The sequence below is a fragment of the Uloborus diversus genome, chromosome 9, assembly GCF_026930045.1.
Source record: "Uloborus diversus isolate 005 chromosome 9, Udiv.v.3.1, whole genome shotgun sequence".
NCBI classification, from domain to species: domain Eukaryota; kingdom Metazoa; phylum Arthropoda; class Arachnida; order Araneae; family Uloboridae; genus Uloborus; species Uloborus diversus.
Genome location: NC_072739.1, coordinates 59,230,856 through 59,243,165, shown reverse-complemented (window position 1 = coordinate 59,243,165; position 12,310 = coordinate 59,230,856). Strand labels below are relative to the sequence as shown.

General features: G+C 29.2%; 1 protein-coding gene across 1 annotated transcript in view; it reads right to left on the bottom strand.

The window, feature by feature from the left end:
- Window positions 1-12,310, bottom strand: part of LOC129230252 (microtubule-associated serine/threonine-protein kinase 3-like) — a 102,427-nt gene that overhangs the window by 72,380 nt on the left and 17,737 nt on the right. Inside the window, exon 10 of the mRNA XM_054864653.1 lies at window positions 8,878-8,907. Within this exon, the coding sequence (XP_054720628.1) occupies window positions 8,878-8,907 (30 nt within the window). The remainder of the gene's footprint in view (window positions 1-8,877; window positions 8,908-12,310) is intronic.

Sequence of the window (12,310 nt, the reverse complement as noted above, 5' to 3'; positions counted from 1 at the left end):
AACAATGAATTACATTTACGGTTGCTTTAAAATAATCCTAGACTGAACTGCTCAGCGCCTAACTCGCCAAGCGACCACGCTACCGAAACCCAGCCTTTTTGCGAGTGAAGCAGATGTTTTTTCTTTGGCAATTATAAATGTTTCGCCAAACACACAAAAAAGTATAAAATCACATTAACAGTAGCTTTTGAATCTATATGTAAAGAGCTGCTTTGCCCGGTCTACCTTGAGAATAAAAATTGTGTCAAGTGAAATATATTCAGCAATGAGGTTTAAATAAAAGAAAAAAAAAACACCATGCAAAATTACCTTTCCAAACAATGACTACAGATATTAAAATACTTTTAAGAAATTAAAATACAAAAGATGGATTTTAAAAGCGTAACCTTGGAAACACGAAATAAAATGAGTTTAAGAAATTAAATGCAAAATAAGGAAAGAAACAATTCGGAACTCCAGCGATCGAATACGCTACCTTGCGGTGATTTATAAAACTACCGATGAAACTAAAACATTGCCACGTTGCGTTCCACGTATGTCTGCTGACATAAACACAGGCAGTTTGTTCTGAGTATTTATTAACGCAATCGATGTGTCTTAGTTTGCTTTCAGTTACAGAAATTAATTCGTCCCTTAGTAGTATTCTCGAGCATCTCAAAATAATGTTAGTTTTCCTTATTTCCTTCTAAAATATGAGTTGATTGAAAATGGTGAAAGCGAAAACTGGATTAACAAACTTGGATAACGTTATACAAGGTAAAAAATTTTATTGTTTTGTATGAATTTGTAAGAATATGAGTTTTTTTTAATCTTAAATTAATTTAACTAACCATCTTTTACAGCAGCATTTAGGTTGGAATGGACGGTATGCAAAATATTTTCTTGAATATATTATCGTAGAACAAAATGAAAAATGTTTCACCCAGAAAGAATTTACTTTATTCCTTTTATTCTCAGCTGAAAGGTTTCGCCAAATTTGTTTAGGGTTATAGTTTTAGTATTGTGCGAGCAAAGTAGCCTTGGCGAGATTTCGCGTTTTTAGTTAAACCATTTTTAATTTTTATCATGAGTAGAATAAAATGGTAGTAAGATTACAGAATTCGATAAGTGAAAAGAAATAATGGTCAATCAACTGAAAAGAAAACTACCACCATATATCCGTGAGAATTTTGTTGATGATTTGCATAACATGACACAAATTGTAACTCAGAAATTAGAAAAATCGAAACAGAAAAATTTTAAATTAACCGATTTGGGAATTCGAGAGAAATAACTCAGCTACAAATGCAAAACAATAAGCCCTAGCCAAGCAAGGCAAAAAAGTATCATCTTCTTTCGATAATAATTTGTAATGTCATATTGAATTTTCTAGCATTAATTGTTATTCTTGTCAGGCCACAATTATTATTTAGTTTTATCAAGAATTGATAAATATTGAATTCAACATCGTGGAAATAGCTGCTTAGAACTACGAACTACGTAGTTTGCACTAATCTTTGACCTTTAGTAATGCTTCTTGAATTCTCATTTCTTTCTACGTGGGCCAGAATATCCACAAGACTTTGAAAATTAATTTAAAAAGAATAAAGCGAAAAATCATACATACGAACAAAAATCAAAACACTTTTAGCATTTTCTTCGTTTTACCACATGCGTTTCAGTTTTTTCGTCCGCCATTAGACAGTGACTGCAGTGCCCCCTATAGTTCGTTGGAGTTGTGAATGGGTTCAAAAAGCGTAACCATGGAAACGCAAAAATAAAATGGTTGACAACCTGTATTAAAATGACATTTTTTGAATTTGATTCAAAAACGCTGTAACTTTTTTTCCTTTGGGTCGAGACAGATCTGGAGTAAAAAATGTCGCTTTTTCCAATGGTGTCAAAAAGAAAACTGTGGGACAATTCCTTCGCTTTTTACTGATAGATTTAATGAAGAAAGTAGTGCCTAAATTTTAGCTAAGCCTAAAAAAGTTCGAGCTGAAAACGCAAATTACTCCCGCCGTAATGAAGTAGAGCGTTGAAACAAATTAGTTAGGAATGAGGAAAATTCTACTCCTTTTAAGGATACATAATATTGATATGCACAAGTAATTTTTCCCTCCCATATTCGGGAAATTATGTGAAATTTGGGCCTAAATTGGAATAAAAAGGAACTATTTATCGGATTTTTTCGAATTATAGCCCATGTCATTAAGTAAGAAAGCACCTTTCATATAGTGAAGGAATTTTTCAAATAGGTGCAGTGGTTCCAGAGATTATCTCGAACATATAAACACACAAAAATCCGCCCTCTCTCTTTATAATATTAGTATAGATTACATACAAAACAATGCAGAATCGTAAATTCGTATAGGTAAAAAAATAATTTTTGCTTGTAATTTGCATCAATTTTAATAATCTGTCAGACATGATCTGAGACAGCAATCCGACAAACGCATGAAACAAATGGCCATCACATTTGTTGAGGACTTATAGCACAGCTTTTAGAGGGATTTTGGGACTTTCCAGTGCTGTGAAAAGTATCGATTGTAGATTCTTCATATGTGAACTCCCCACATTTTAAAAATTCAAAAAGAGAATCAATCAAAGCTAATTGCAAATATCATTATACCCATCAAAGACACAGAAGTTTCTTCCAAGAAGTTAATCTATCCCTACAAGAACTAAATAAACTAGAACCAAAATTTTAAACTCTTAAGTCAGATACATCGAAAAACGATGTCATTTCCCTGTCTCAAAAGTTTTAAGAATTTAATGAAAGATAAAAATATTTTGAAATAAAAACCAATTTGGAGTAGAACTCCGAGCAACTCGACGTAAAAAAAAAAAAAAATCATAAGAATGCAAATTTTTTTAAATTTTGCAAATTCAGTAAACTTTTAAGAGCAGAAAAACTTGTGTTTCGCTTAAATATGTGTATTTTACAAAAAATATATCAACCCTCTACTGCACAAATTGTTATTTCCTGCAGAAAAAAAATACCTATATGCATAGAATGTTAAAGAATAATGTATTTATCGCATATAATCTGAATTCTTGTTTTAAAAATCTTTAATACTTTCAAAATAGGTTTGTGACTAAGTAACAGGGAACATCACTTCTCTTTTAGAGGAAAATATACTGATGAAATTTGATGAAATCTCAGAGTCATTGTTGGCAGCAGAGAGTTGACATCACTTTATGAGAACAACAGAATAAATTTAATGATTAGAATCTTTCATGTAGTAATAAAGTATTAAGCATTAAGGTAAATGCACTGATTTAAAAATTATTACAATTTACAAGAAATGTGCTCGGTTAAACCTCTGAAAATAATAAATCGACTTCTAATAATACAATGTGCACTGTTATCTGCATACCTGCCAACATAGCCAATGAAGAGATTTCGTGATGAAAATTAAGTTTAAGTAGGGATTTTATTAAGCAAGAAAAAATACCACATAAAAATGCATCGCAAGTAGAAACACCCAATCTCCAAATAAAACAAATTTTCTCAAAAATAACTCATAAAAAATTGTTTTTTACAGGAATTTTTCAGGAATTTTAAGTACACCAACTTTTATTTATTTATTTATTTGGGGGGGGGGGATTCCTTTCTTGCAATAAAAATTTAGGAGATTCATACTTGATTCGAGAATTTAGGAGAAGGCATCAAAACTGAAAAAATGGGCAGTTAGGCATTTGAAACAGATCCTAATATAAAAATCACGTTCATAATTGCATGAAACTGACTCATGTAACCTTCACAGACAATCTTTTTTAGATTATCATTGCTTTTCATAATCATTTAGAAAAATTAAAAATGTATAGAAGACAGATAATATATTTTTTCGTATATATATATTCAAATTTAGCAGTTTGGAATGTAAATTCTTTTGGAATCAGTTTATATTAGAATACAGCGGATTTGTGCTACAACAAGATCTTAAGCAAAATGGATATTACACAAATTTTTGACATGTAACATACATATCTCAGAGATGATGCGAACTTCTCATCTGCAACACAAGATATTTGGGAAGCAAAGAGCAAGGCTAAATATCAGCTTATTGGTTAGCTACTAAAGATGGGCCTCATAATTTATAACTATCTTTCCCAAACTAGAACAGCAACCAAAAATGTTATTCTTTATGCCGTGGTGTATCTGAGGAAGAACGCAAGAATCAGGTCCCACCACTTTTTTATTTTAACTTAAGCACCCTCTCCACTGACAAAAGTTTAAGTAATGTTGCAAGATTGTAAATTGAAACTAAAGTGTTGCAATACTTTATTACTTGACATCTGAACTGTTATTGAAAAGAACAGAAAATTACCAGATATCGTTGCGTATAGCTTCTGGGATTTACAACTTACTTCTGTAGAAGAAAGTTTCCACGTTAAAACTTACCTGAAGGGAAAATATGTAAACAAGTTTAATGTTGAAGATGATTTGCTGCTGTATTTGACCAAATTGGAGCCAAACACTGAAGAACTTTGTAAAAAAAAAAAACAGCCCAACATTCCGACTAATTCCAGATACTTTTTTAATTTTATGTCCGATTTAAAAAAAAAAACCTTCTGGTAAAATGTCCATTTAAACTAAATGTCTTGTCTTTTAACTACCTTCACGTAACTAAGCTTTAACAGTTTTAGTTTTACATAACACATTTTAATACAAAAAAAGCTTTTGTTACAGGTACACATAATTAATGATACACAAAAAAAAGTATGTAGGTAGGAAAATGTTGAGAACTTCTGAAGTATGTAAATAAAATTTGAAGACAAATCAGTTCATTTTCCATTTGTTTCAACTACAGTAAACTCCCGATTATCAGCGGCCAGTTTATCCGGGGAGCGGATTATCCGCGAACTTTTAAACTTGGAAGGAAAAAATTTGGGCGTTTATTAATTGAAATTTGATAAATTTACACATTTTGACTTAACAAATGTAAAATCTAATTTTAGACATTTGGATTTATTTCTTTTTGCTCCCTTCCAATGACATCAAACATTGCCATGGTCGCCGAAACTGGAGAAGTAGAAACCTGATTACTAAATATACACTACTTACTACTTTAGATCTATGTCACTTAACTGATCTTTAGATCTACATTACTTAGGTGCATAAACAAGTGCACATTCAATATGTTTGCACCATCAATATGATGCAAAAAAATCCTCCTCATCTCCCCCTTGTGAATTTTTGGTGTAACCTAGCTTGATCTGTTTCAGTTATTTGCAATAATGAATGTTCCGTTTTTAAATGGAAATCAACAACGTTTTAACAAACACTTGACACTTTTTACTAACACTGTTTTCGATTCAGCTATAGTTTAAATGTATGGGAGTGCTATTGATCTTCTTGAGCTATTGTGTACACTAGTATAATTTTTACCTATTTTACAGATTATCTGCGAATTTACTTATCCACGGTTACTGTGCCACCCTATTAGGATTATACGGTTAGTCAGGAGTTTACAGTACTTATTTTCCCACAGATTTTTGTAACTAAATTGTTGGTAAATTTAACTTTGTCCTATTTATTATATTAATAAACACTGAGAAAACTTTTTAATTTATTTAATAACATCTTGATATGCATATCTGTGCTTGTTCTTATTGCAATTTTAAAAGTTCACCATTTTTTCCCATCAAACAGGCACTTTCATGCTTGATATATATGACTGATAATCCTGATAATCGTCAATATTTCATAAGACTAACATGAAAATGTAGCTTTCTTTAGTTGAATAAATATAAAAGTCGTTAGCTTAGTTTCACTGTTCATGCATGTCGTGCATTAAGAATTTCTTGGCGATTCCTTCATGCAAATTATTCCGGAACAATACTCAATTATAGAAAAATTGTATTTTAATGGATAAATTTGTACCTACTTTTACACTTTAATACCTGACAGAATGTTATCATGTAAAAGATTTTCACAAAAAAAAACCTCAACTTCGCAAATTTTAGCAATATTTGCATGAAGAATTCAAGTGAATTTAAACATAAGCTGAGAATTCCAGGAAGTTAGTTAAACCAGTATGCTTTTATGAAGACACACCAAATATTAAGAAACTGAAAGGAAAAACAATTTTTGTCCTTTTGTTTCTTAAAATTAGCAAATTAGAAAATGCAATTTTTTATTTTTTTTTTTTTTTCATTTGTGTTAACTTTCAAATTCAAACCTGTATTGTTTTGCTTTTCACATTCTAAACACATAACCAAATAACACTATACTACACTAAGATACAAAAAGTACTCCAGAAGATGAAAAGTTCAAGGAAGACCAAAAACCCAAGTGTTAATGCAGAAATAAACAAATGCATATTTAACTTGGCAAGAGAGAAAATATATTGTAAAGCTGAGGGTTAGAATCTAAAAGCAAGAGAATTATAATTGCTAAAGAAGTAGCAAGTAAGGGAGTGTCAATGATTTAGCAGTCACAGCTGGTATGCACTGTTATACAAGCTCATGCAATTCTAAAGCAAAAGCATCAAACAGAAAGCTAGCACAGGATGTTTTACATCTAAGTTTTGAGCAATAAAAAGCGTAACATATGGTAAAAAATCCATTCATCCATTCTGTAGAGTATTAATGTTAAAGGGGGAAAATCATATCACATAAGATTGTTTTACTCAGCAAGTGTAATTAATAAATAATGAAAAGTACTTTCAATCTCAAGAATGATTGTGAAATATTTAACTGTTAAAAGTAAATGCATATTCAAAGTTTTTTTTTTTTTTTAATTAGGAAAATATGGCTGAAAAAGGAAAAAAAATTGAATACCTTGAAATGTATTAAACTTTAACTGCTTTGTCATTTTTGCTTTTTTTTTTTTTCTTTTCTTTTCAATAAATAAATAAATAAATAAAAGATGTAAGAACCTTAAAATGTTCAAAGAACAAAACCATAACAAAATGAAAAAGAAAAACAAACTGATCTGATTTTATCAAGGTGCAGATCTTGTTAATAATTTAATCACAAGAAAATTTGTAATATAAAATGTAAATGCCTCATTTTTTTTATGATACATCATCTTGGGCTCTTTGCAAGCCAAAATTTTTGATCGATTTAAAGAATTGTGCACAAAAAGTACTTAAATATGCATCAAAAATGTATACTTCTATAAACATATACTATTGTGTTTGTAAACATTAATTAACCCCAGAAATATAAATGATTATTTAATAAAAATGATTCAGATTAGACGCTAGTTTCAACTGAGAACCAACTTTTTTGGACTATAGTGAGTAAAATGCCATAAAGAAGGGGTGAACAATGAAATTAGAATTTTTATTCATTTGTCAGTTATTTACTCTGCATGAAAACAACTACAAAACCAATAACATAAAAAATTTGCTTAAATGCAATTTTTTCCCCCTTGAACCAAGGAACTTTTTCTAATTTTGTTTCAATATGAAATACAATATTCATTGTTGGAGAACCTAAACATATTAAAGATAGTTCTGCCTGTTTTCTTTCAAAAAATAATTTAGATAAAAAAATATAATATAATAGAAAAATTTCATATAATAGACTAACTACAACAAAAAATGAAAATTTAAATTTGCAGCCTGTCAGTTTAAAAATTTTGAAACCTCTTTGCTTGTTGAAAAAAGCATCTGTTTGCATATTGAAGAGAACATATTTACTTTTTCTACCATTAACTCGAGATTACCCGCCTTTCTAAAGTGTTCCTAATTTAGTGTATAAATCAATTTCAAAAATCTTCATGCAATGAAGACAATAAGATAGTCAATTCTGTAGCATTGAAATACAAAAACATGGTTGCAATTCTCAAGTTGAAGAATATGAGAAACTTTCTGGCAGTTTTCTAGGCAATTGTACAAACTTCAAAAAATTTGAATCAATCAAGCTTGAATTCAATAAAACTAAGCAACTGGCCAAGGAATAATTCCTAAATTTTGAAATGCATTACAGGAGAGACTGATTAAAAAACTCATCGGTGATTTTCAAAAAAAAAAAAAAAATGAAGAGCATCAAAGTTAGATACCAAAAAAAAAAAAATTACTGAATGTTTTTTTTTTTGCATAGAAAATAACATTGCCCAAGGAACAAGTGTTAATTTTTCAATAACTCGAGCTGTGGTTACTTTAAATATTTTTCTCAAACCACAGCTATATCAAGATGTGTTTGTATTAAATTATTTTATTAAAAATAATCTATGTTGACTGCATTAATTTTATCTGAAGTTTCCATTTGATTTTTTGAAACTCAATGTAAAATTCATTCGGTTGATGAACATACTGACCATTGTTATTATTATATTATTTTTGTTAGCGGAAGATGATTGTCTCAAAAACAAGTTAATTAACCATCTGTGATAAAAAATAATCATTAAAAAAATCTTGGATGTTACTATTTAAAAATTTGAAAGTTAGAAGCAACTTTTACTGTTTAGCTATTGTTTGAATCATATATAAGGTACAATAAAAAAAATAATTATAGTTTATCACTGATAAAAAATTTACAATTCAGTAAGCAAAAGCAAACACATGAAACTTTTGATATATAATCATATCTAAAATCAATGCATACAACTGATAATACAGTGAAACCTGTGTAAGTTGGCCACTTTCGGTGCAGAACTTTAGTGGTCAACTCAGAGAGGTCTTTAATTTACAGAAAGTGATGACGATTTTTTTTTTTTTTTTTTTTTTTTTTTTTTTGTACCTGACAAAAGTGGTCAACTTAAACATATGTTCAGTTTACAAAGGTGGTAAACTTTACAGGTTTTACTGTACTGCCACTTAACACAAACAGTTCAAGAAATCATTCTGAAATATTTCACTCACAGTTGTTTTTAATTGGATGAAATGAATTTTTTAGCCAACAAAAACAAAAGTAAACTAAGAAATAAAAATTAGCCCTTACTCTAAAGGTGCAAGACACAACCAGGCGAGGCTAAAACCCATGGAGGAATAGAAGAAAATAATAAGCATAAATATAGTTGATGTTTTCTTTTAGATGAGTACTATAAAATATTACACATGTGCATAAAGTTTAACACAAATTTTATTCATGATAAATTTAACAAAATTACTCAAAACAAAGAGTAATAAAAAATTACTAAACAGTTAAAATTATCTTTAAATCATGCTAGAAGAAATGATTGATTTGATAGTTTTGAAATTAATTAAGTATTTTTAGCTTAATACTTGAAAACAATTTGTTTTAGTTCATGCACTATGCAGTTATAAAAAGTACACAATTAAAATGTTAAAAGATTTGAAAACAAGCATTATTCACTGAAAAAAAATTAATGCACTTTAGAATAGCTATTTATCACTTTAAACAGAGCAGTATATTAGAGCATAAACAATAAAAATATAACATTCAACTTTTCTGATAATATATTTTTCATGTGATAAAAAATTAAAATCTTACTAATACTAAAATAGTTAATAATAAACTAGAAAATACATCTGCCTTATCATCTATACTTAACATGCAGCCAAGACCATTTGACTTATTTCCAGTACAAAATTTATACACTACAGGCTGGGGAGCAACTCAAACAGATTTTTCCAAAATTTCTTTTTTTTTTTAAATTCATTTAATCTTCTGTAGATTTTATAATTTAATAAAAGCTTATTGTTTTAAAGAGATTTTCTCTGCAGTAAAACCTTTTAAAAAGTAACCCAGTATGTAACCATAGAAAAAGAAAGGCTGCCATAGTTGGCTGTTAAGCTGTATCTTTTAATAATCATACAAGAGAATTCAAAGCACCATGAGCATGAACAAGCAATGTTCATTCGCTATTTGTTTTGAATATCTGAAACATCTGACCAGAATTAAGAACTGCATTTGAGATTGACTTTTATGCTCATGATACTTTTTACGGCAATAAGTTGAACAAATCCCTTTTGTTTACAATGATAAAAGCCTTTTTTCTTTTTTCTCCGACTATATCTTAGCTTACATTATCTGTTATAATCCTGCGTTTCACTTCCGGTTTTGAAGTGCTGCCGGAAGCAATGAAAAATAATAGGAATTATAAATTTAAAATACATCTGCTTCTTAATTGTTGCCATAATTATGTTGTATTTTATTTTTTTTTTCTTAATAAGGATAGGTAACAAGAAAATATGTAACTTTCAAAATTTTTCACCTCAATAATTTGATAGTTTCAATATTAAGAATTTTTAGCTTTGGAGGTAGCTTTTTTTTTTTTTTTTCGAGATAAAACCAGGAAGAAATACTGAAAATATTAAAAAAGGGAATTTTACAAATTTTCATCAAAAAAAAGAAGAAGAAGAAAAACTAACTGGTAGATACAAAATATTTGAAAACCCAGGAAAACATTTTGTAATATGAAGTTACGTACTTAATTCTAAAGAACATGTAAATTACAAAAATGACTGCTAAGTAAATGCTTTATCTACTGTTACTCTTTTTCTATCTCAAAGTTGTAATATCTTTTGTGAAGGATTTACTTCTTGAAGGGAAGAAGTGGACTAAAGAATGAAAAAAGTCAATATTGATATTTACAGAAAAAGATAGGAGAATATAATGTATAGGCAAATGTTTGTTAAATTTTCCATATTAAATTAAAATATGCTTGAAATATAATTGGTTTTTGCATTGATTTATTGAACAATGCATTCCCCAGAGTTATTCAAACTACAGAATTTTAAATTCTTGCAATGATTAATTCTTGGAATGAGTGCTGTGATTTTATAATGCACATAAGTACTTTTATGAAATCACTAGAAAACTCATTTAATCATTTTATATTCTCACACATTTTGGATAACTACTGCCATAAGATAAGTTCATCCATAGAAATGAACAAATGCTACATGAATATAAAAAGTAAAAAAAATCTTTAAAATAAAATTTTTATCATGCAGTTTTTTAAATTTATTTTTAAGTTTTTTACTCTAACTTTAATATAAAAATAACGTAAAATAAATATTTTTTAACTATGAAATAATGTACTGCAATTATTATTAAAATTAAAAACAAAACTTATTTATGAAACAATTGTTATGGGTCCATCATTACTTAAAATATTGGGAATTCAGTTTTCTGCAAGAAATTAAATCTAGATCAATGAGGAAACATGTTTGTACACCTCCCTAAAAAAAAATCCCCCCCCCCCTGCTCCAATTCTCTCTTTCTCTCTCTTCTGAAGCACCTTCTCAATAAAGTACAGAAATTTAATGTTTTAGAGGAGCTAATACAGGAAAGCTTAGTATAATTCCTAAAAGAGACCTTGTGAAATATGTGGCTGAGTTGTTCTTCAATCATTCTTTGACAAACCTACATGCAAGTGGCACTGTAGATTTCAAGTGGGTATGTTAGCATTGCAGGCAAATTGATGGCAGGCTAACAGCAGTCTTGCATAATATAGACAAACGAGCAAACGGCGTTCGCAGAAATTTTCCTTGCTCTGCAGAATTTTTTTTCAAACTGCTAACGTTAATAAATAAATAAATAAAAAACTTTTAAAATATTAAGGGAATTTTTTAAAAATTCAGTTTACTTCTGTTAAAGCTTTTTTCCCAAAAGCCTTTTAAAGCACATGTGTGAAAAAAATAATGGTTCTGGCAGTTTTCTTCAGATGGTGAAAAATAAGCACAAACTATGTTTTTGTTAAAAAAAATTAAATGATTTAAAGCATTATTATTTTTATTCTATTTATTTATTTATTTTTTTGTTTGGCCTTTTTTATATTTGAATATAAATTTAATTCTTTATTCACATGGATGAGTCAGGCAAAATAATTATTTGCAGAAAATTTGCAGTTAGGATTTGTGTTCGCAGAAAGCTTTCTATTTTATCTAAGTCTGGCTAACAGTATACAAAATCAAATAGGAATGTTAGCTTTAGTCCCAAGTTTTAACAATAGAGGAATTCAAGCCTATCACCAACCACATTCTTTAAAAATATCACGCACATTCATTATCAATTCAAAAGGCAATTTAAGGGGATATTACTGGTGAAGCATCACACCTACTGGTGAAGCATCACCTCAGACCCTTCTATTCTCAAACTTCCACCGAGTCAGAGCTATCGGTCGAATTCAAAAGTCCACTTCCAGTAAGAAAAGTCTGGAGTAGTGTCATGCAAGAGCAAGGAATGCCCTCAAGAAGGCCTTAATGTGGTCACAAATCAAGTTTTGATAATTTTCAAATCTTAGTGGAAGTTTCGACTGGAAACTTGCTATACTGACAAAAATGAGAGTGTTACCAAATACCAGGCGATGTAAAATTTGAAATAAACTGTACAACAAATCTATCATCCATTGTGTTTAACATCATACAATAAAGCCTGCAAAAGAGCTTTTTACATGTTAGAGAAC